At 37.7% G+C, this 25311-nt stretch overlaps 2 protein-coding genes across 7 annotated transcripts in view; both read left to right on the top strand.

Annotated features, from left to right (window-relative positions):
• Positions 1-1227: 1227 nt before the first annotated feature.
• unc45b (unc-45 myosin chaperone B) lies at positions 1228-9609 on the top strand. Its single transcript, XM_053503926.1, has 20 exons — positions 1228-1317; positions 1986-2156; positions 2248-2284; positions 2377-2552; positions 2774-2863; positions 2967-3134; positions 4034-4199; positions 4936-5106; positions 5197-5368; positions 5460-5760; positions 5880-5974; positions 6103-6244; positions 6388-6528; positions 7112-7239; positions 7348-7414; positions 7499-7612; positions 7726-7841; positions 7927-8044; positions 8161-8316; positions 8432-9609. The coding sequence occupies exons 2-20, from the start codon at positions 1986-1988 to the stop codon at positions 8693-8695; spliced, it is 2793 nt and encodes a 930-aa protein (XP_053359901.1). The 5' UTR covers positions 1228-1317; the 3' UTR covers positions 8696-9609.
• A 989-nt stretch (positions 9610-10598) lies between these two features.
• Positions 10599-25311, top strand: part of kif2a (kinesin family member 2a) — a 23280-nt gene continuing 8567 nt past the window's right edge. For 4 of the 6 annotated variants that reach the window (XR_008361117.1, XM_053503928.1, XM_053503927.1 and 1 more), the window contains exons 1-13: positions 10599-10776; positions 15903-15997; positions 17054-17176; positions 17433-17487; positions 17589-17723; positions 21152-21252; positions 22380-22475; positions 22615-22669; positions 22968-23130; positions 23237-23327; positions 23504-23567; positions 23714-23805; positions 23997-24139. Coding sequence is in view for 5 of the 6 variants with exons in the window: in XM_053503928.1 (XP_053359903.1) it covers positions 10716-10776; positions 15903-15997; positions 17054-17176; positions 17433-17487; positions 17589-17723; positions 21152-21252; positions 22380-22475; positions 22615-22669; positions 22968-23130; positions 23237-23327; positions 23504-23567; positions 23714-23805; positions 23997-24139 (1274 nt within the window). In the remaining variant the exon portion in view is untranslated. Of the gene's footprint in view, positions 10777-15902; positions 15998-17053; positions 17177-17432; positions 17488-17588; positions 17724-20784; positions 20864-21151; positions 21253-22379; positions 22476-22614; positions 22670-22967; positions 23131-23236; positions 23328-23503; positions 23568-23713; positions 23806-23996; positions 24140-25311 lie in introns of those variants that run through there. The other 2 variants (XM_053503929.1, XM_053503930.1) reach the window with 2 other exon arrangements.

Raw genomic sequence — 25311 nt, 5'->3', positions numbered from 1 at the left:
TAATGTTATATTTTTTTATTTTAGTATGTTTTAACTACCTGGCTTTAGATCTTACATACTAACCTTTTTTATATTTGCTTGGAAATACTGCTCTATTCTCTTTCTTATTAGATCTTAAATTTGGACGATTTTCAAAGCTCCTATTTAAACATGGGTTTAGCTCTCTAAAACTTGTGCAATTATCTAAATTTTGCAGGAAAAAAATCACTTAATTTTCAATATCCTGGGTTGTTATGGAATTGAAGGTTTGAGACAAAGAGATGAATTTTGATGCAACATATATATTTGTATATTATAGGGGTATCTAAAAAAATTGGGGGAATAAAAGAATATTTTTCTTTGAATGCTGCATTAATAAAATTTAAATTTGCGTCTAATTATCTGCAAAGACCTTCCTGCCCTCACTGATATCAAAAGGATGGTTTAAACATGCTCTTTTGTTTTGATTCCTCACCTCCTTCACCCGTTGCCACAGTTTGGCGCCTGCACCCTTTACATATTGGGTCAGGTCTTCTGAAATGTTTTTTTTTTCTTCTGATTGAGATCTTTAAGATTTTTGATCCAACTAACCAGAATTAATCCCTATGTGTGGTTTCTTTCAATTATGTGTGCAACTGTGTCCCCTTTGCTTCGAAGATACCATGAGAAACACAAGAGAACAGGTCAATCACAGTCATTTTACACTGTTGGCAATCTTTTTTGAAACAAATGCAGATATGTCATCAGAATTGTTCCAGAACGTTGTAGACTGTTTGAGGACCTTCCCCCACGTGGAACCCTTACTACATGTGAGATCTCACAGGTTATAGAAACTACGAGATTGTCCCAGCTGTCAGGAGCCACCCCCACCGTTCCCAACTCTTCAACCGAAGGGGTGATAACATGTGCCCCTGGTTGCTCAGCTGTCACACCTACACCATAAATAGGCTATATCTGGGACCCTCCATTTATTCCCCAATGGGGGTCAACTGATATCCATATTTCTCTTTTTAAATCCTATTATTGACAATATCATGATTACTTTGTGCTTTCATTTATTAAGTGTTTGAGGTGGAATAGAAGCAGTGCTCCACTTTCCGAACTGATATTTTTCAACAAGTGGTTTGGATGGCATTTGTCAAGATCTCCCCCATTAAGGGGGTGGTTTAGGCCTAAATCCCAGTTGTGTATCACGTCAAAGGGATAAATATAAATGCCACTTGGAGGTCTGTTGCTCTAAGAGTAAAAACGCCTAAAGAGTGCTGCGAGCGAGCACATGGTCAGCCACTGCTGAATTGACTTTGACTACAGGAAACTACAGACACTAAAAACTTGAAGGTATGTGAATAAACTGATATATTTTGCAGATTGTTTTGATTTTAGATTTGTTCTATTTGTCCAGATAAGATAGAGAATAAGAGGGGTATAGCTAATCTTTAGGACAATAGACATTGCTGTCTGTGGTGTAAGATTGTGTGATGTTAAAGCCTCCCAGGAGGCCAAAGTTTTGCCCAAATATGGTGTGAGGGTAGGGCGTTTAAAAATTAAGGTAACAGTGTGTCTGCTCATTTGCTAAAAAGATTTGACAAATGGAAGCAAAAGGCCAGTAGTTTAACCAGAACATAGCATATTTTTGTGGGATTTACCTATTTTAGTATTTTAGAATTTTTTGTTGAACTGGTGGGTTTGGATGAAAAGTTATTAATACATGCTTATACAAATTTATAGAAACAATGTACATAATAAAGTAATGCAGTAGACATGATTGGTACTACAGTCGTTATATGCTCTTACAAATGGGACATCTCTCCTTTTTTTATTTTTATATTTTTAAAATGAATTGCAAGAATTTTAGTCAGACTGATCAAGCTTAAAGTTCTTTCATGGAATGTCACTCGATTTACTGAATTATTTTATGTACCAATAGGGCTAAATTAACTCTAGACTTACACTGGCTCTTGCTATTGATCTGTTAATAATATAAACCTGCACCTTTATGCATTCAGATGGGAGAAATGGAAGACCCGGTCCAACTGAAAGACGAAGGCAACAAGCACTTCCAGGCAGGAGAGATTGACAAAGCCATTGAGTGCTACACAAAAGCCATCAAAGTCTGCAAGGACAAGAATGCACAGGCTGTCATCTACAGAAACAGATCGGCTTGTTTCCTAAAGAAGGTATTTGTCAAAATTCTAATGATAAGTCTTTGACAGATTAATGTTTGGCCTGTTTGATATATCTAAATTTATCTATATATCCATATCTTAGGAAAATTATACCAGTGCTGCTTCAGATGCCTCCAAAGGTAATAGGCTAGTGCTAGATTTCACCACATTTTACAAAATATAATTTATATTAATAAGCTAAGAGCCTTACCTTTTACCGCTGTTTCTGCAGCCATAGATGTAGATGCTGCTGACATCAAAGCTCTGTTCAGAAGATGCCAAGCATTAGAGAAACTAGGGAAACTCGACATGGCTTTTAAGGATGTCCAGAGATGTGCAACACTGGAACCTAAAAACAAAACCTTCCTTGAGACTCTCAGGAGACTCGGAGCTGAGATCCAACAAAAGGTTAGACTCGCCTGCATGCTGTACTAGTTTTTCAGTTATTCCTATTACTGTACCACATGTAATAAGCACATACAACACCATCAAAATATTGTTCTGTATGCACTTAGAGGACAGCGTAAACAGTATAGATAACTTCTTATGACGTGGCTAAGATTTCTTGATAATAGTCTGGGTGTTTTCTGGAATGATGTATTGAGAATCAGCTGTGATTTCTTCCACAGCTGAAGACTACATTCTCTACAGACTCCAGAGTGCAGAATATGTTTGACATCTTACTGAGTGATGAAGCAGATAAAGATAAGAAAGAAAAGGTAGGAAAACATTTTGAACCGTTATGCTTCCATCTTATAATAAATAATATCTATTTGAAATTGTTCCTTTCGATTGTAACTCCTTATGGTTATCTTATCTCAGGCGGCTAACAACCTGATTGTCCTGGCGCGAGAAGATTCTGGCTCAGAGAGAATCTTCCAGAGCAATGGAGTGTCTCTGCTTATGCAGCTCATCGAGACCGGGGATGCTGAAATGATCTTGGGTGCTGTCCGGACCTTGTCTGGAATGTGTACAGGCCATCGAGCGAGGGTAAGTCACAGCAGGTTATAGGCATAGGGGCAAGAACATTATTTAAGTAGTATATACTGAAAATATTCATCTAATATTTAATATTAAAGAGAAAACGAATATTTAGTTATGACCACATTTATTTGCAGCATTCCATGCGTCAATTTTTATGAGCTCACAGTATTGGTGCTGATTTTATAATTTTTTTATATTGGAGAGGAGGATTTTATATGTGCCCCCAAAAAAGCCATTTATTCACAGTTATACTTGCTTTAAACAATAATAATTTACAGTGCAAATTATTGCAAAAGTATTGATACTAAAATGATTAGTGTTAGCTTCCAGAAACATATGACTTGAAAAACTGTTGCTTAAATTGTTTTTTGGTAAAAGCTTAAAAAGCAAAAAAAATCTGTAGTGTCCGTAACCATGTCAAATTTATGCTGCAATATCTTAATAGTTTTTCAGGCTTATGTCTTTTCATGACATCTAAATTGGACAAGTTTCATCTGAATGACAATTAAAATCATTAAAAGATCGTTGAATTTAAAAACATTATAGACACTACATAAAAGGGCATTCAATTGTACTTAGCCAGTGGTTCTCTTTTTATCTGATAAATAAAAATATAAATGTGTATACACACTAACAAAAAACTCAATATGGATCAGGAGATAAGAAGCATTAAGGATCATGAAAAACAGTGTCATATGATCCTATCTAAAAATTCACTTTTTCACCCAGGTGAGACACTTTACCATGTTTTGGTCGAGACTTGTCTTTGTAATTGTATACCAGTCTCAATACTTTTACTTTTTACTGTGGATACATAATAAATGCACAGTACTACTGAGTAATATACTGTAGTTTAGGAATAATTTACCTTTAGGTGTAATCATGCTGTGCTTTTGTACATACAGGCCACTGCCATCATCCACTTGGTAGGAATTGACAAGTTGTGCAGTATTATGGCTATGGACAATGAGGAGATTGCACTGGCAACCTGCAACTTATTCCAAGCCGTCTATGACTCCCTGTCTGGGGAGGACAACAGGGTTTATGGCAAAGAGGAGGCCATTGTGCTTGGTAAGGCTTCTAGCTATCTGTTTTAATTATTGTCTCTGTAAAGTGATTAAATTATTATACTTCTTTACTATGTTTCATTCATTTTAAATCATATTAGTAGATGTCTGCTTTACATGAGTGTAATGGACAAATGAATACCATGTAGAATTAAGTACAATACGAATGATATTTTGGGATGTATGTCTGTTAAGTATGGTTTCTGAAGAACATTGGTTATAAATTATGAATCAAAGTATAATAAGTTTTGGGAGTTAAAAGAACTCTATGATAAAAACTCAAAGATGTAGCTAAAACCTCTAGAACAGTCACCTTCACTTATTTTAATGTAGTCATTTAAAATGACTGACATTATGGATTTGGATTGGACACGAGACTGTGATAAAAAGAAAATAAATTAACAATAATAAAATAATTAATAATAATATTAATATATTAATAATAATAATTTAAAATAAAAAAACACTACCAGGATTTACTCTGTTGCGATTTAATTTAGATGCCTTATCATTTTATATAGACTTAATGATAATGCATCAAATACTTTTATACTAATAAAATGAACTTACTTAATAAAAGAAATACAAATAAGGTTCATGAGTTGTTACATTATCTATGAACTGTTTTTTTTCTTAGAGTTTGTCTGATTTTCTCAGAAGTACAGTATAATCATTAAAATGAGAAATTTCCACTTATTATAACTTATTTTAAATTATTCCTTTTTTCTTCCACCCAAAAGACCCAAGCAAGGACCTGAAGACTATTCTGCTCAAACTGCTGGAGATGATTGTCAGTAAGAAGGTGTCAGGACATGGACGAGACCAGGCTCTTAACCTCCTTAGTAAAAACGTGCCAAGAAAGGACAAGAAATATGAGGATCACTCCAAATCCCTATTTACAATAGATCATGGTTAGTACTAAATAATAAAGCACTCTGGGTAACGTCCATGACAACCTAGTGTTTTGGTCTTAATATGGCTACGTAAATTCTCCATCCCAGGTCTGACAAAGATTTTGAAGGTGTGTGGACAGGTGCCCGAGTTGCCTGATCAATTGCCCATGACGGAGAATACGCAGCTTATTGCCAGTGTTCTTCTCAACAAGCTCTATGATGACTTGCGATGTGATCCTGAGAGAGAGAACTACAGAGACATTTGTGATGAATACATCAAGTGAGTAATGTGAAAATGCTGCTATCATATATAGCGTATGAGCTTTTATCCATGGTACTTATCCAAATAAACATGTGTCTCTCCTCCACAGGAACAAATTTGATCCCAACGACATGGACAAAAACATCCATGCCATGAACGCTTTGTCAGGTTTGTTGCAGGGACCTTTCGAAGTGGGAAACATACTAGTGGGTCGTCAGGGAGTAATGGAGATGATGGTCGCTTTGTGTGGTTCTGAACGAGAGGTGGATCAGCTGGTGGCCATAGAAGCTCTCATTCATGCCTCCACTAAAATGAGCAGAGCTTCCTTCATCATCACTAATGGGGTGTCTTTGCTTAAGGACATCTACAAGAAAACCAAAAATGACAGGATCAAGATCAGAGCGCTTGTGGTAATGCTCCTTTTGAACTTGTGTTCAATGCTGCATAAACATCTTCCAGCTATGATACATATAGTATGAGATCTACCATTTGGTTCCTATATATATAATTGGTTGTTCTTTCCCTGCAGGGTTTGTGTAAACTAGGCTCAGCTGGAGGTGATGATTATAGCATGAGGCAGTTCGCTGAAGGCTCCACTGAAAAACTGGCCAAGCAGTGCAGAAAGTAAGTGCCCTGTTTTCAGGAAACAGTGCCGTTATTCAGTCATAGACATGCGTCTAGCAGATAGAACTCTTATAAAGCATATTTTAAAGCTCAATAATAACTCCCTATTATCAAACACCTGATTTCAGATGGCTGTGCAATCCCACTCTTGACGTTCGTACAAGGAAATGGGCGATCGAGGGTTTAGCGTACCTGACCAATGATGCAGATGTAAAAGACGACTTCGTTGAGGATGAGCAAGCCATGAGAGCCATGTTTGAGCTTGCTAAGGTAGGACCAAAAGAATGCTATATTCATTTCAAATTCATATGACATACGTTAGACAACTTTGACGCTAATTTTTCTTCATATGTACCGAAATTCCTAAAAATTTTATGTTAATGATTTTTAATGATAATCATTTCTTCCTATAGTCTAAAGATAAAACCATCCTGTATGCCGTCGCCTGCACATTGGTGAACTGCACGAACAGTTATGACAAGAAAGAGATCATCCCTGAGTTGGTACAGTTGGCCAAATTCTCCAAGCAGCACGTCCCTGAGCAGCACCCTAAGGTAAGTAACACACAAGGCCAGCTGGAAACGTTCAAGTAGCTGTAATAACTATGCAAAAAGAATCTGATGTATCAATGCTGTGTATTCGCATGGCGACATGGGGAAACCTTTCCTTTTTTTGCTACGTTGTATATTGTGAAAACTTCAGACTTTCTAGAAAAAAAAATAAAAAATTCTCTTGTACTATATAAGCCACTAGTTAAAGTCTAAAGTGTAAAGTCTGATTACCCCAATAAAAGGAAATAAATTACATTTCCGCCTACAGTCCAACAATGGTACAGGAGCAGTCCAAATCTTTTCATAGGTATGTTTTACAGTGTGAAGTAATCCTAAAAAAGCTACTATGCATTCAAGGTTTCTTAAAAGTTTAAAGGTTTATTAAACTTTCTTCTTACACAATATGACATTTAACAATATTTCATCCTTTTGGCTGTTTGCCAGAATTTATAGACGGTGAAACCTGACAGGTTTTCCCAGAATCTTTTGATGTTACAAAGATAAATTACAATAGCTTTAATAATGCAGCTTTAGGTGTTAATCAGGTTGAGCAACAGCACACCGTAACATACTATATTGATCTCAGGACAAAAAAGATTTCATTCAGAGGAGAGTGAAAAGGCTCTTGAAAGCTGGAGTGACATCAGCACTTGCGGTCATGGTCAAAGCAGACAGTTCCATTTTGACTGATCAAACCAAGGAAATGCTGGCAAGGTAAGGGTTCAAACTTGGTTTTGCTCATTTGGTTGAAGATAATCTATCATACACACATCTTTCTTAATACAACACAAGTCAATATTTAATTTTCATCATTATCATTAGGGTGTTCCTTGCTTTGGCTGATGATCCAAAAGATCGTGGAACGATTGTTGCCCAGGGTGGAGGAAAGGTAAGATCTCATCTTGGGTCTAATATTGCTTAAGTAAACCTTGTGTTCAAACAAGCATCTTGACTTTGGGTTTCCTTGGCACAGGCTCTGATTCCTTTAGCCCTAGAAGGAACAGAAAATGGAAAAATAAAGGCCTCCCATGCACTGGCTAAGATTGCTGCCACTTCCAACCCTGAGATTGCCTTCCCCTCTGAGAGGGTAAGAAGATTTTACACTTTACGCTAAACACTAAGATGTGATCATAAATCATAAAAAGTACATTTGTTCTAATAACCTTTATTATTATACTTTTTTATTTTGCTATTACTTAGATATATGAAGTTGTGCGACCACTGGTGTCCCTGCTGAACACAGAAAGAGATGGTATTCAGAACTACGAGTCGTTAGTGAGTCTCACTAATTTGGCTGCACTAAACGAAAAGCTTCGGTGAGTACCATACATTACAAATGATTTAAAATCCTATCGTACCCTTTTTCGCGCTGAAACAATTTCTCTATTTTTCTCGTCTTAGAGTGAAAATCCTGAAAGAGAAAGCCCTTCCAGAGATTGAGAACTACATGTTTGAGGAGCATGAACAAATCCGCCTGGCTGCTACAGAGTGCATGTGCAATCTGGTGTGTTGTAAAGAGGTGAGGGAGAACATTTGATAGCACAGAGAGACATCAATATTGTATCTAACCTGTTGTCTGAAGTATTAGCACTACAGGAAATAGTAAAAAAAAAATGTATGATCTTGTTTTGACAGGTTCAGCAGAGGTATCTGGAGGATGGAAATGACAAGCTAAAGCTCCTCATACTGCTTTGTGGTGAGGATGATGAAAAGCTACAGATAGCAGCAGCTGGTGGACTGGCCATGATCACCGCAGCCGAGAAGAAGCTGGGTGTCAAGATGACCAAAGTGGTACGTATAATGATCTATAAGAATTCGACTAGTAACGTTAACTATTGTCTAAATGTCTAAATGCACCAGCCTTGATGATTTATTCCTCTGTTTGATTTTTGGTAATCTATGGCAGACTGAGCAGTGGCTTGAGATCCTCCAAAGGCTGTGCATCCATGACAATCCTCAAATCCAGCACCGAGGCATTGTGATCATCTTCAACATGATGAACTCTGATGCAGAGCTGGCTAAGAAGCTCATGGAGACTGAGTTACTGGAGATCCTTACCTACGTCGCCAAGATGGAGGACAATCCCAAGAAACAGGGGGGAATCGATGCAGCACGTGCATGTCTGTCCAAAGCCATGGATCTTGGACTTATCAAGCCTTTCACACAATAAGACCGGATGAAATGTGGTTTCACTTGCTGTAAATGTATAATTATTATGCTGACAGGAAGTGTTCCTCTGAGTAGAAGTGAACCAAAGCCGGTTTTAGACTGTGTTATGATTATTGCAGTCTTTCAAGATTATTACCTGTCACACTGCACAAGATGTTGCCAACATTTTTGTATGAATTCCGTAACAGACTGCATGATTATGTGCTCTTAGTGTCAAGTTTTACAATGAAGATCCTTTAACAATAGACATGTGGCTGTAGACACTACATTATGCTTGTAGGAATAACCGCTTAGTGTGATCTATTTCCTGACAAAAATGTAATCACATAATCAGAAGCATGCCTAAGGAAATAAGAATTATTTTTTGTCCATTAGTATAAATCGTTCACACTAAATCTGCTAATGATGAATACGTCTCATTATGGGTTTTTAGACTGAAGCTCGCAACACAAGACCAAAGTATTATTTTTTTTTTTACATTAACAGAGATTTTTGTTTTTGGCAGTAAAAACAGGGCCAATAATCATACAGTGTAAAGCCGGCTTAAGTAGTGACACAACCTAATTGTTTATGAGCCATTGTTATGTTTGCAGAATATCTGGTTTCTTCCTTAGTTACCCATGTAACAAAATTGCTGTATTGGTTTCATATCCCTTATATAAGAGTGAGAACTATTTCTAGGGTAGGAGATGCCACCCTGTGGCACCCGCTAGTCCATGCACTGCCTCTGAGATGGCTCTGCTTTCTGAGAAAGTGGAAGTATTATGAAGCCTCTGACAGGAACCATTATATCAATAATAATAGAAATTGGAAGGTTTTTTTTCTTGTGTTTATCGTTTTAACTACTTCAATTTCATTTATTTTTTATTTTTAGTCACTAAGATCTATGTATTTTACTTATATGTTTATTTTTAAAAAGGCTTTTGACAAAAAAGTGTGATTTGTGCATCTTTTCGCCACATTATTACTTTTTAGTCCAGTACTGGATGGATGGATGGATTGATAGATAGATAGTTAGTTTATTGATTCTGAAGAAAATGCAATGCTATGAACAAAGAACTAGAAGATATATATTCATTCATTCCTTGATCCTTTATATTGCTTATTGTGTAAACAGGGTTACGGGGGGCCTGAATCCTATCCCAGGGTACACGGCAGGGTACCAATCCATTACAAGGCGCATACACATACATACCCTATGGCCAATTTGGGAATGGCAATTATCTTAATCTGCATGTCTTTGGAATGTGGGAGCGAACCGTATTACCTGAAGGAAACACACCAAGCATTGGGTGAACGCGCACACAGACCTGAGGCGGGAATCAAACCCTTGACCCTGGAGGTTCAAGGCGACAACCACCACTATGCGACTGTCACCTACAATATAGCCTCTGTCTGGTGGTTTTACGCCAGATGGTTTTATGCCAGATGTCCTTTCCGATGCAACCCTTTCATTTAAGTCAAATAATTACTTTAAAGCTGATGTTGACACTGCCTACCGTTCCATCTACTGAGGAGTGTGTCTGTGACACACCTGCGAAGGACGTACCTGTGCAAACACACAATCAACGCCTGCTGTAGATTCACTTTTTACTTGTAGACAATGCTGCCTACTGTTACATTCGGTTAGGACGCTGCCTACTGTTACATTCGGAGAGGAAAACCTGTGCCACACCTGTGACATGCTTGTGATGGAACTACCTGCACAAACACAAAGCCGACAAAGATGATTTCTATTTAGATAGATAGATAGATAGATAGATAGATAGATAGTACAAAGAAGAGCATAAAAGTATATTATAGTTCATTCCAGTACAATACAGGTCAGTATCCACCCTACTCCATGCATAACGTCACACAAGTTGAGCGGTACGCGCATGCGCACTGGCACTTTGCCTCTTTTATTCCTGCCACTGGCCGCCTTCCCGCGTTTAAGCAATACGGAACAAATGTGAACATTTCAAACAAAAACACCGGTTTATTGCTCGCGCTCTCTTGTTCTTTCCCGTTTCCAAGGAAACATGGCGGTAAACTTCGGCAGAATTGTCGTGGGGATATACGTGGAAATAAAACGGAGTGACGGTGAGTTCACTAGTTAAGTATTTTTTTTTTTTTTTTGCAAAGCTGGTTAGTATAACTAGCTCTTCACGTTTATTCGGTCCTTGCTTCGGTTAGCTAGCTTTGGCTTAGACAAGTGCTAGGAATGTTAGCATTAGCAAACCGGCAAGCCTTTTACATAAAAGTGACACTTTGTCGGTTAGCCAGTGCAGTGCATCCTTGTTGCTGTGAGAGCTAAAGCTAACGACCTACATACCTAGCACAGTCAACACAGCAACGGTTGCTAAGCTAAGATGAGCTAAGCTAACTAGCCTGTTCGTGTACTTTATCAAGTCTACCTCGGCTTAACATATAAAAACGCCTTAGCATGTACTACAAACTTTTTTATTTTCCTTATGGAGTTTGACGAATAAGAGATTTAGCACGTGTCAATGATTTAGCACAAAACAAACACCAAAGCTAGTTTGGTTTTTGTGACTAAGCTCTGTCTAACCAGAGCTTCCTGTCAGTAGTTAGGTGTTAAATAATTAATGGCTACTAACTTGTACAACCTCTCTTGCCATTTTTTTTTTCATAAGCACTTATAGCTTTTTTTTTTTAATCATAAATGTTGGTTAAAATAAATCATTTCATATTGATCTAGCCTGATGAATGACAAACACTGAAGTTCCTCAGTTGTAGGGGTTTTAATCACATTAATATACCAAAGTACATGTAATCTTAATCATTCTTCATGTGTCAGTTCCTAGAGTTGCATTAAGAACAGTAACCAGATATGGTTAATGCATTCCTACCTGATTACCATATGGTATACTATATGGACAAAAGTATTTAGCCAAAGTTGTTAATTATTGAGATCAGGTGTTTCAGTCAGGCCTCTTATCCCTAGTGAAGGACAGTCTTAACGCTTCAGCACACCAAGATATCTTGGACATTGCGCTGCTTTCAACTTTGTGGCAACAGTTTGGAAAGACCTTTTTCTATTTCAACATGACTGAACCCCAGTGCACAAAGCAAGGACTATGAAGACATGGTTTAATAAGCTTATTGTGGAAGAAATTGACTGGTCTGCACAGAGCCCAGACCTCAACTTCTTCAAGCTCCTTTGGGATGAACTGGAAGGAAATTGCTGGCCAGGCCTCCTCGTTCAACATCAGTGCCTGACCTTATAAATGCTCTACAGAATAAGCACGAATTCCCACAGAAACACTAAAAAATCTTGTGGACAGCCTTCCAGATGGGAAGCTTTTAAAGCTGCAAAAGGGGGACCAACTACATTTTGAAGTATACAGTCGTGGTCAAAAGTTTTGAGAATTACATAAATATTGGAAATTGGAAGAGTTGTTTTTATAATAGCAATTTGCATATACTCCAGAATGTTCTGAAGAGTGATAAGATGAATTGCATAGTCCTCCTTTGCCTTAAAAATTAACATAATCCCAAAAAAAACCTTTCCACTGCATTTCATTGCTGTCATTAAAGGACCTGCTGAGATCATTTCAGTAATCGTCTTGTTAACTCAGGTGAGAATGTTGACGAGCACAAGGCTGAAGATCATTATGCAGACTTGACATGTTAAAAGGAGGGTGATGCTTGAAATCATTGTTCTTTTATTGTTAACCATGGTGACCTGCAAAGAAACGCGTGCAGCCATCATTGCGTTGCATAAAAATGGCTTCACAGGCAAGGATATTGTGGCTACTAAGATTGCACCTAAATCAACAATTTATAGGATTATCAAGAACTTCAAGGAAAGAGGTTCAATTCTTGTTAAGAAGGCTTCAGGGCGTCCAAGAAAGTCCAGCAAGCGCCAGGATCATCTCTTAAAGAGGATTCAGCTGTGGGATCGGAGTGCCACCAGTGCAGAGCTTGTTCAGGAATGGCAGCAGGCAGGTGTGAGCGCATCTGCACGCACAGTGAGGTGAAAAAATTTGGAATATGGCCTGGTGTCAAGAAGGGAAGCAAAGAAGCCACTTCTCAAAAAAACAAAAAAAACATCAGGTTTGATCAGTTTGACAGATTGATCATCTGCAGAAAATATGGTGAATGGACTGCTGAGGACTGGAGCATCTGGAAAAAGGCATGTCCAGAGAAGAAAAGGTGAGTGCTACCATCAGTCCTGTGTCATGCCAACAGTAAAGCATCCTAAAACCATTCATGTGTGGGGTTGCTTCTCGTCCAAGGGAGTGGGCTCACTCACAGTTTTGCCCAAAAAACACAGCCATGAATAAAGAATGGTCCAAAACACCCTCCAACAGCAACTTCTTCCAACAACAGTTTGGTAAAGAACAATGCATTTTTCAGCACGATGGAGCACTGTGCCATAAGGCTCTGGGACCAAAACGTTGAAATTTTGGGTCCATGGCCTGGAAACTCCCCAGATCTTAATGCCATTGAGAACTTGTGTTCTATCCTCAGGAGGCGGGTGGACAAACAAAAACCCACTAATTCTAACAAACTCCAAGAAGTTATCATGAAAGAATGTGTTGCTATCAGTCAGGATTTGGCCCAGAAAATGATTAAGAGCATGCCCAGTCGAATTGCAGAGGTCCTGAAAAAGAACGGCCAACACTGCAAATACTGACTCTTTGCATAAAGGTCATGTAATTGTCGATAAAAGCCTTTGAAACGTATGAAGTGCTTGTAATTATATTTCAGTACATCACTGAAACAACTAAAACAAAGATCTAAAAGCAGTTTAGCAGCAAACTTTGTGAAAACTAATATTTGTGTCATTCTCAAAACTTTTGGCCACGACTGTACACTGTAAAGATACAATAGCATTTCAGATTTGGCCAAAAAAAAATTAGCCATATAGTGTCTTATTGTTGTCTCATCATACAGGAATCATTTGCATAAGTTGGCTAAATCCATAAGTAATCCCTCATAATATGGTAATATTTGTATTAGAGAATATTATAAAGTGTATGACTTGTATACATATATACTTAGTGCTGGAGAAAGGTCCCCACCCCTTAAAGTATCATCCAACTCAAAAGAACCAGGTGATATAATGACATCACCTGTACAAGTATCGTAAAGGTGGTTGATAACTTGTAAGAAGAGTTTACTGCTCCAAACTATAACACTTGAATTTGTTATCTCTGGAGTTTCACCTGCGATGCAGGAAGCTTTATGGCCAGTATCTATGCCACAGGGCAGCTCTGACCGTGGTGCCAGCTGTAATTCAAATCACAAATTTATTTAAATTCACTAGGTTTGGTACATTATAGGTTCATTAATAACTGGTTATAATTCATGGGAAATTGTATGGAGGGCGCTTCAAATAATCTAAGTCTATGGCTAAGTTGTTTTTTCCCCCCCTTCAGTATATTTTTCGTAACAGTCTGCTTCAGTTTGCTTCCTGCCAAGTTGTTAATTTTTTTTCTTGTAACATGACGATTTTTATTATTATATAATAATAAATGATTATTATTATTATTATTATTATTATTATTATTAGCATTATTATTATTAGCATTATTATCAAGGAGTTTGATCTGGGGTTTCAGTAGCAATAAGCACGGCGTAATGTACTTATTTTTCACCGTAGACAACGCTGCCTACTGTTATGGTTTGTGATGAACGCCTGTGACTTGTCTGTGATGGAACTACTCTTGCAAACACCGGCCACAAACACTAAACACCAAACAGAATTTGTGTTTTTATTTATAAATAGTTGTGGTTATTATTTATTAGTCTTTGGTGGTAGGCTGCTTCTTCTTGTCTGCCACACGTCATCTTTAGTACCGGTTCCAAGCCTGAATAGAATAGGAGGGTTGTGTCAGAAAGGGCATCTGGCATATTCGAATAGAATGGTCTGCTGTGGCTACCACTTGACAGTATTATTATTGTTATTATTATTATTATTCGTTTTATTAAATTTACTAGTGTGAAAAAAGACTAAGAACGGAAGTATTTGTAGTTGCTGTAATGTAAGACAGAACTCGAGCTTGTTTGTTTCACAACCTTAAATGTAAAAGCATATCACTTTTTCATGAATTAATTCAGAAATGATTTGCACTCCGGTTATATTTAAACTTCTGGTGGCCTCACTGTCTTTTCAGCGCTTTCTGGTAAAAGCTACTATCTCCCCAGTCACTGCTGCGCAGGTGTAAACGTGGTAACATCAGTTATTTCTATAAAGGAGCTGGATGTCTGTCTACATCCATGGGTGATGACGACTTTGCATCCTTCTATAGTCCAGATCTTTGCTCCATCAGACTTTCGCCTGTTTGATCCACCTGTTTTTTTTACTCACCCTCATTTCCAACCACGTGTGGTTGAGTGGATTGTTTCTGATGGATTTAGCTGATCTGGAAAACCCTGGGTTATTTTATGTTTTACTTGATGAACTATAGAATCACAAGAATAGAAAATATTATAATCCCTGCTGTTGCTTTTACTGCATGGTCTTGAGCATGTCTGAATGAAGCCATGAGGAACATTTACGCAAAGGTGAGGTATGTCTGAATGACAGAAAGATTGTATGAGTTGATAAAGAAGCTTATCTTTGAAAAGGGCTCTATAGTCCTGGTATCCAGCTCCATATTATTCTCATGTCTTTGTTACATTCAGCTGTGCTTGTCCAGTATCTGAAAAAGAAAGTTAGTTCTTATAACTATGTAAATGATTCTTTCCTGTAAAATTTCTGAATGATGTGTAGTGTTTCTTGTTTGCTGATGACATGCCCTTTAGAACAACGACTGATAAGACAAAGGCAGCTTTAAAAGACTCAAATCTTAAAGGAGAGATTACATTGAAAACACTAGAACCCTGTCAACCTTATTGGTTTTACAAATGTTGTAGCTATGTTGTGTAAGCCTCTTCTACCTTGCTTTAAAATTCTTTGTTGTTACTTTAAAACTTTGTTAAACTGTGAGGGTACTGTTGTTGCTGCTATTAAATAATTACACAGATTAGGTGAGATGCCTTTGAATAATAGATAAATGACATGGCTGTTTCCTTTCTGCAGTCCACTAGGACATAACAGTAGTGACTAGTACTTCTAAAATGTCCTACAAACAGGAGCTTTGTATGTCTTGTTTCTGAAAGAACTAAAACAGCATAGCTCTATAGGGTATAGAGTTTCTTGCCGTGCAACATTTTCTAAATATACATCTGTCAAAGTGAGTCTTGCTTTATTGCAGGGCGAATACATCAGGCCATGGTAACGTCTTTAAATGAAGATAATGAAAGTGTTACAGTGGAGTGGATAGAAAATGGAGACACAAAAGGAAAAGAGGTAAGCCTAAAGATTTTGTGTAAGCTTATAACACTGTGTAATGTATGGATGAACAGGGCATGTGCTCAGAGGTAGGATAAGGGCAAGTAGCTGCACCACACAAAAGTGGGCATTGTGCTTCACAAGCACTGATGCCATTTTCATGCAAACAAGAAAACTGAAACTTTTTGTTTTGTAAAATACTAACTAGTTAAACTATTCTGTAATACATTAGGAGACAACTTGGAGACTTGCACTTTACAGTTTTATAGGATTAGGAAAGATTACCACTTCAAAAAGCTTCTCAAGTTATAAGTAAAGCCATGGCTAGCTTCAAATTGTTTCCTTTTATCAATAAAATTTCATTGTTCAGTGATCGATAGAAAGCTCGATAGAAAAATTAAAACACAAGCTGTAGTCAGAAAATATATTACTGTTAAATTCTGATCATGGCCTGAAACTTAGTAGAGCATAATTTGCTCAGCTCTCAGGATGGCATTACTCCTAGCCCTGATGAATAAAGGGACACTGGTCATTCAGGGTTCTCTGTAACTTATGAAAAAGTTTCATTCCAGGAGCATGTTCGTAAGTCAGACGAAGTTAGTCTTGTACAGGTAGTCCCTAACTTATAAACATTTGATTTGCTAATTTCCGCAGATACGAACGGACCATGGTTCTATGAACATTCGTATATGCGACCAAATCGTGGAAGTAGCTCGCGTGGATTGTACAAAAAAATAAATACTGCAATGCGATATTTTCAGTGTGTCAGTTAATGTATAAAATGGCTAAAGTCCAGTATATTGTACATGTAAATGGGGTTTTACACATGAAGCAAATTGGAACATATAGTTATGGCAAACACATTTACCCAAGATTAGAATCATAATTTAAACTTAAGTACTTATAGACATACATAAGCAGTTCTTCCTTTTTTGTATTTCCACAAGGCAAACAATAATCTCATTTTAAGGGTTTTGAATTTAGGTTTCCTGGTACTTCAATTTGTGCAGTTATGTACTTTGTTCTTTGTAGGTAAGACCTATTGAATGTTTTTTTTTTCCCCTCTTTAAACAGATTGATCTAGAGTGTATATTTTCACTGAACCCGGATGTTGCTCCAGAGGAGGAGATTTCTCTGAGCCCTGTAACACCACCACCTCCCACACCTGTGTCTATGAAGGTCAACAAGATCCCCAAGGTTTTTACCGACGGTTCAAGCTCAGCAAAAGATTAGAATTAGCTTTACTGGTTATCATTATGTCTCAGGTTGACTGAAAGTGCTTAAGGTTTTTCTTTCTAATAAACTCATCACAATACAAAGTTGTGTGCGAGTTGTTTAGTGATATATAGTTTACCTCAATGTGGAGAGAATCGTATGCTCCTTATAGTTAAATCTGAAATGCTTTTCGCATTCCTAATTGAAACGCATAAAAATTTCATATCTTCCTATGCAGAATCGAAGGACTATTGCTCCTGGCAGGGCGGAGGTCCCATCCAGAGACAACAGAGGTATGTATTATTGTCATTGTGGCTTTCATGCTATGTACAGTAGTGTTTTAATTGTGCGGAATAAAGCCACAAATGTTTGTCTGTGTTTGTTACGTTTTTAGTTGGATCAACACGGGCGCGTCCTGGCCAGCAGCAGCCAGAATCAGCTCTCCCTCCACCTGCCCAGCAACCAGTTCAACCTACCCAGGCCCAAACACAGCAGAGCCAACAACAACAACAACAGCAGCAGCAGAATGGTAATCACATGCCTTCGATTAAAAAAGCACAGTTATGGCCTCCAATGGAGTGAATCTTACTGAAGCTTTACAAGTGTTTTGTTACAGTACCAGTCCAAAGTTTGGGCGCAAGTTTGGAATTATTACATATTCTAGAACAATAGTGGAGATTTCAAAACTATGAAATAACATAAGGAAGTAAGTAATTATGTAACAACAATCAGTAGTTCTGGAACAGTTCTTGCAAGCATTGTCAAGTGTGTTTGCAAAACCTAACAAGCACCATGATGAAACTGGCTCTGAGGAAGACCATTCCAGGAAAGTAAGACCAAAACTTACCTCTGCTGTAGAGAAGTTGTTTATTTAGAGTTTCCAGCCTCGAAGTAGTAGACACATCTCAGTATCAACTGTTTATAGGTGATTTTGCATATTTTGGATACCTTTAGCATTGCTTAACAATGTAAAAAAAAAAAAATCAGGCCATAAAAAAACTAATTTGTAAAAAATTTCAGTTTTTTGGTAGAGTATTGGTGATGATTACTCTATTGCATTGGTTCTCAAACTTAATGTTCAAAGGTCTGGATCTAATTACTATTCAATGTCAAAGGTCCAGATGGGTTGGTAATAATCAAATGATTTTTATTAAACTTGCTTCTAACTTAAAAGCAACATACAGTTGTGACCAAAGGTTTTGAAAATGACACAAATATTAGTTTTTACAAAGTTAGCTGCTAAATTGCTTTTAGATCTTTGTTTCAGTTGTTTCTGTGATGTACTGAAATATAATAACAAGCACTTCATACGTTTCAAAGGCTTTTATCGACAATTACATGACATTTATGCAAAGAGTCAGTATTTGCAGTGTTGGCCCTTCTTTTTCAGGACCTCTGCAATTCGACTGGGCATGCTCTTAATCAAATTCTGGGCCAAATCCTGACTGATAGCAACACATTCTTTCATGATAACTTCTTGAAGTTTGTCAGAATTAGTGGGTTTTTGTTTGTCCACCCGCCTCCTGAGGATAGAACACAAGTTCTCAATGGGATTAAGATCTGGGGAGTTTTCAGGCCATGGACCCAAAATTTCAATGTTTTGGTCCCCGAGCCACTTAGTTATCACTTTTGCCTTATGGCACAGTGCTCCATCGTGCTGGAAAATGCATTGTTCTTCACCAAACTGTTGTTGGAGTGTTGAAAGAAGTTGCTGTTGGAGGGTGTTTTGGTACCATTCTTTATTCATGGCTGTGTTTTTGGGCAAAATTGTGAGTGAGCCCACTCCCTTGGATGAAAAGCAACCCCACACATGAATGGTCTCAAGATGCTTTACTGTTGGCGTGACACAGGACTGATGCTAGCGCACACCTTTTCTTCTCTGGACAAGCCTTTTTCCAGATGCCCCAAACTGGCTTTATCGGAGTATATGACTTTGCCCCAGTCCTCAGCAGTCCATTCACCATACCTTCTGCAGATGATCAATCCGTCCCTAATGTTTTTTTTTTTGGAGAGAAGTGGCTTCTTTGCTGTTCTTCTTGACACCAGGCCATCTTCCAAAAGTTTTCGCCTCACTGTGCGTGCAGATGCGCTCATACCTGCCTGCTGCCATTCCTATGCAAGCTCTGCACTGGTGGCACTCCGATCTTGCAGCTAAATTCTCTTTAGGAGATGATCCTGGCGCTTGCTGGACTTTCTTGGACGCCCTAAAACCTCTTTCCTTGAAGTTCTTGATGATCATATAAATTGTTGATTTGGGTGCAATCTTAGTAGCCACAATATCCTTGCCTGTGAGGCCATTTTTATGCAACACAACGATGGCTGCACGCGTTTCTTTGCGGGTCACCATGGTTAACAATGGAAGAACAATGATTTCAGGCATCACCCTCCTTTTAACATGTCAAGTCTGCCATTCTAACCCAATCAGCCTGACATAATGATCTCCAGCCTTGTGCTCGTCAACATTCTCACCTGAGTTAACATGACGATTACTGAAATGATCTCAGCAGGTCCTTTAATGACAGCAATGGAATGCAGTGGAAAGGTTTTTTTGGGGGATTAAGTTAATTTTCATGGCAAAGAAGGACTATGCAATTCATCTGATTACTCTTCAGAACATTCTGGAGTATATGCAAATTGCTATTATAAAAACTTAAGCAGCAACTTTTTCAATTTCCAATATTTATGTAATTCTCAAAACTTTTGGCCACAACTGTACATTCATGTTTAATGCTGTCTAAGACAAAATACATTTAAACCTAGTCGGGGAAAAAAAAAACACTGACTGCAGATACTTAACCAAAGCAACTCTAACTTTAAAGCAACTTGCATAAGTGTTGAAAAGATTCAAAAGATGTTCCAGATTAGCTCAAAAGTAATGCCACTGTTTGCAAGTAAATTATTGCTTGCGAACTTAACCAGCTCCAACTTCTAACATTAAAATATTTATAGGTGTTTTAGAAAAGAAACTACAAAAGAAGAAATCTAAATCGACTGATTCTCATGCCTAAACAAACTATATGAGTAAAGTGCATTTTTGCCTAAATAAACTGATTAAACAAACTGACCTAAACGATAACACAGATAAATGATTTTGAAGTGAACGTTGCATGAGGCCCGTTCATATGTGGCTTTCGCGAGCTTGTGCTCCCGTGACGGATAGAGCACGGACCAGTTAAGAAGAGTGAAGCTGATTCTGAAAAGTTCTGAGAGCGTGGACAACGCACGAGCGTCGCGACGTCGTGAGCGCGCTTGTCACGCGTCTCCATTTAAAATGACAAAGCTGGGCGCACAAAAGATGCGACACGTGAATGACAGTCAATAAACATTGGCACTAATGTTATGTGGATCGTGACCGCGCACGTGGGACGTGATGTACACTGACAGAAAACGCCGAAGTTTCGCCTTTCCGTGCCCGCAGAGACAGAACGCGAAAGCTTGTTAGCCGTGAGCTAACTCAAAAACTCCAAACCCGCGCCTGTGAGCCGACCCCTTGAACCCTGTGACGTCAAATACCATACGCTCGCCAGCGGTTAACGTTGCCATGACAACTATGTCAAACAGAAATTATTACGTTTAGCCTTAATCTCGGGTCAGGCTCGATGCTACCATCTCCAAACAGACTACAAAACAAACTGTTTATTAATAATTATAAAATGTCTGTTTTTCAAGGTAGGAAACATACACTTTATTACCGCGTGTTATTGCATTGAGAAGCCCTACTCTATTGCTTTCTCTCCAAGTTGGTGGTGATTTGTACATAATGAACTATGTAAATTAGGGCATTTATTGAGGCTTTTCACCTATACTGATTTTCAGTCTGTGTTTAATTGTTATGCAGAATATTAGCAGTTGAACATAGGCACTTGGAGAGAAGAGGAAAAGATCCTTAAAAAAGGAAGTAAATGACACTATTGTTTAGTCAGGATTGTCTGACTGTATTGTCATGATGTCTGGCAGCGAGGAGGAAGTCCAACTGTGTAAAAGAAGTGGAGAAACTGCAGGAGAAGAGGGAGAGGCGACGACTGCAGCAGCAAGAGTTAAGGGAGAAAAGAGCCCAGGTCCGTATACGCCTATGATCATCATAGCCCATTATCACAGTATTGCTTGGATTATCATCTGTTGTTTTGATGTAGCAGGGAAAATAATACACACACACACACACACACACACACACACACACACACACACACAAAGTTCGAATTTGGTCACTGTGATTCACGATTCTTTGTCACTAGACTAAGTACAGCAATCCTTACAATGAAAACTAAACTTTGAAATTTAACAGTTGGGGAAAATATATAGAGCCATATAGCCAGTTCTTGTGTAGTGATGTGTAAGGTGCAAGAACCGTGTGTGGTACTTGTACTAACACTATAGTTTCAAGGGAGAGCAGATTCAAAACCAGTCACCGAAGCACTTTCAGTAAGAAGACACATCTGATAATGTTATATAATTCCAAGCAACATTTTGTCTCCTTAATAGCTGCTTCTAAGCTTCATTCCAGATTGCTTAAGTGTTTTATTTTTGCCTAAGGCGAGCTAAAAACTAGCTTCTAACACAAGGCTGAATCCCAAATCCTCCCTAAATTTTAATCAAGTGTACTACTTGAATTGTGCGACAAGTGCATTGTACACCTACATGGCATGTACACACAGGCATACACACACACACTCTCTGTAACACACTTTTGTGATGTACACTTTTTTCAGCTCACAGCAACACACTAATTAGTCATATTTTCCGCATTTGTGTCTACTTTTTCCACACCTAGGCTCTACACTACGCCTAATCCTCCCCTATCAGTTGACCTTTACCACAAAATTAATCTCCGTTTTTTTCTTCTTCATTTTAAACTAACTCCCATAATTGCCATTCACCATCTTTAATTTTAATTAATAGTTAGGTTTTATTGCTGGTACTTTGCTTTTCCTTGGTTTTAGATTTAGTTTCATCTGGGTTCATTAAAATCCACCTTTTTTACTATTCAATTTTTATCTTTATTTTCTTGTTAGTTACCACATGCACAAAACAATTTTAAACTTAATCTAAAAGCTGATATTAAAATAAGCTCTATTGAGTAATTGTGCCATTTATAATCCTATAAATAATTTTAATAATTGATAAATAAATGATCAAAATAGTCATTAGTTGCAGCCTTATATGTGGTATAATTAATGTTTTGAAGGAGGTAGACACGACTGTCCCCAACTATGAAATAATGCAGATGATCAGAGACTTTAGGGCAAACCTGGATTACAGACCACTAACAGCAGCAGATTTGGTGAGTATGAACTAAAGTACATTATTTATCTTGTCAAGGATGTCTACTAGAACATTTGTAAGGGCTTTCAATGCTGAGAGAAGATTAAAAAAATGTGATCCTGTTGGTGTAATAGTAAAGACACACTTCATGTTGGCAGATTGAAGAGCACCGAATATGTGTTTGTGTGAGGAAGCGCCCTCTAAATAAAAAAGGTAAAACAGAATTTTGTCTTTTACTATGATTGTATTCTTAATTTTTGCATTGTGTCATTTAATCTCCAATTTGTGCAACCAGTTTAGGCTCATTATATTTCCCCATTCTAAAAACAGTTATACAGATCACTGTTACATATAAACAGATGACACTGTATAACCTTTTTCATTCCTATTATAATAATGTTTAATTCTTTTTGAGTTTTTTAAAGAATGAATGTAACAGTTGTATTTTAAATAACTTGAGTTTGTGTAGTGAGCTGTGGTGTTAAAGAAACATGTTACTCCTGTGTTGCAGAAATGACGGCAAAGGAGCTAGATGTGATCACAATCCCCAGTAAAGATGTCGTCATGGTCCATGAGCCTAAGCAGAAAGTAGACCTTACCCGATACCTAGAGAATCAAACATTTCGGTTTGATTATGCCTTTGATGACAGTGCAACAAATGAAATGGTCTATAGGTGGGTTCGTTTTTATATGTGCATCTATACATCTTAATTGGAATTCACTGGTGATAGATTCTGTTGTCCGTGGTGGAAATTTAGATTAACAAGTTCTTTTGTGTAGGTTTACAGCAAGACCTTTGGTGGAAACCATCTTTGACAGAGGAATGGCTACGTGCTTTGCATATGGTCAAACTGGAAGCGGAAAAACTCATGTGAGAGAACATTGCCATTATCATTAAAACAATTATTTTATTAGACAATGCTTTATGTGGTATTTCCATTTTGGATAAGTCATAAATTGTAGTGCATATCACTTATCAAATGGAATTGCACTTAACCTTGATCAAAAAGTACATTTTAATTTTTTTTTTTTTTTTTGTTATTTCAGACCATGGGTGGAGATTTTTCAGGAAAGAATCAGGATTGTTCAAAAGGAATCTATGCATTGGCTGGTAAATGTTTGCAAATTTGCAGCCTTTCAAGGGCTTTTAAATTCATCATCTTAAAAATAATGCTTTAAAATTACTTAACTAGGATACTTAATTAGGATAACTATTCTCAAAAAAGATTTTTGTTCTGTCCCTTTTACTCCTTGCAGCTCGTGATGTTTTTCTTATGTTGAAGAAACCCAATTTCAAGAAATTAGATCTTCAAGTCTACTCAACATTCTTTGAAATTTACAGCGGAAAAGCAAGTTACACAAACACTTCTTCTGTTCATCCCCCCGGAAAACTTTTGAAGTTGAAAATCAGTTATTTAGTGGTTGTAAAGGGTTAGCAGATGGAGAACATTACTGAGTTTACACACATTTAGGGATTTTTTTTTTTATGTACATTTATCTGCCCCAAGTAACTTTTTGTGGATTTTGGTGCTGTGCCCAGGTGTTTGATTTGCTTAATCGTAAAGCAAAGCTGCGTGTCCTGGAGGACGGGAAACAGCAGGTGCAGGTGGTTGGGCTGCAGGAGAGAGAGGTCAGGTGCACTGAAGATGTCCTTAAGCTCATTGAGATGGGAAATAGCTGCAGGTAACTTTATATATCATTTTATATTGCTTTCTCTCTCTGTTGTTGGTCTTTCGGCTGCTCCCAGCGAGGGGTCACCACAGTAGACACTTGGTCCGCACAAACAAGCTTGGCACAGATTTTACGCTGGATGCTCTTCCTGACACAACCCTCCCATTTTACCCGGGCTTGGGACGGCACTGGATCCAGTGGCTGGGGTTTGGGCACTGGCTGGGAATCGAACCCGGGCCTTTCGCATGGCAGACGAAACACCTACCACTGAGCCACCAGTGCCCCTGTATAATGCTCTCTCTGATGTAATAAAAATGCTGTTCTGATAAACTAAATATACTTAAAACATTTTATAAGACGAATGCATTTTACAATGCAGGAATGCCCAAATTCTGAAAATATCTTCATTTCTGCACTTAACACGGTCAGGGCTCTGCAGTACAAATTACTATCTGATAAGCCTGTGGCACAGCTGAGGCATTATTAAAAAATAGGATGCTTTGATAGCCTTCAGCTCATATGTATTGTTTTTTTTTTCATAAAGTGTTTTTAATCTTTTACTTTAATTTTTACAATACGCCCTATAATCTATACAGTTGAAACCAGATATTTACATATACTTCAGGGAAAAAAAACACAAAAACTTGTTAAACATTAAATTAGAGTAAACTTCTGTTTTTAGATCAATAAATATTAACATATCATTTGTTAAATTTCAGAATCAAGCAAGGAAGAATTTTATGGATTTTTTTTTGTAATTACTTTTATCAGTCAAAAATTTACGTAGACTTCCTTATTATTTGGTTGAATTTCTCCACGAAACATTTTCATTTGGGCCAAATGTTTCTACAATAGCTTTGTAGAAGTTTTGGCCCACTCCTCTTGACAGAACTAGTGTTAGTGGGTTAGGTTGGTGGGCTTACTTGCTCGCACTCGCCTTTTTTAAAGCTTCGCCCTTACCTCCAAATATACTGTTTCTCTTTATGGCCAAACAGTTCCATTTTAGTTTTGACAGACCACAGGACATGTCTCCAAAAGTTAAGATTTTTGTCTGGCTTTTTAATGGTATTTTTAAAGTAATAGCTTTCTCCTCCCAGAGAAACCTTTCAGCTCATGGTTGTATAGGACTCGTTTTACAGTGGATAAGGACACTGTCTTCCCAGTTTCAGCCAGTTTTAGCCAGT

This window comes from Clarias gariepinus, chromosome 9 (assembly GCF_024256425.1).
Source record: "Clarias gariepinus isolate MV-2021 ecotype Netherlands chromosome 9, CGAR_prim_01v2, whole genome shotgun sequence".
Taxonomy (NCBI): Eukaryota; Metazoa; Chordata; class Actinopteri; order Siluriformes; family Clariidae; genus Clarias; species Clarias gariepinus.
This window is presented reverse-complemented; position numbering and strand designations above follow the sequence as displayed.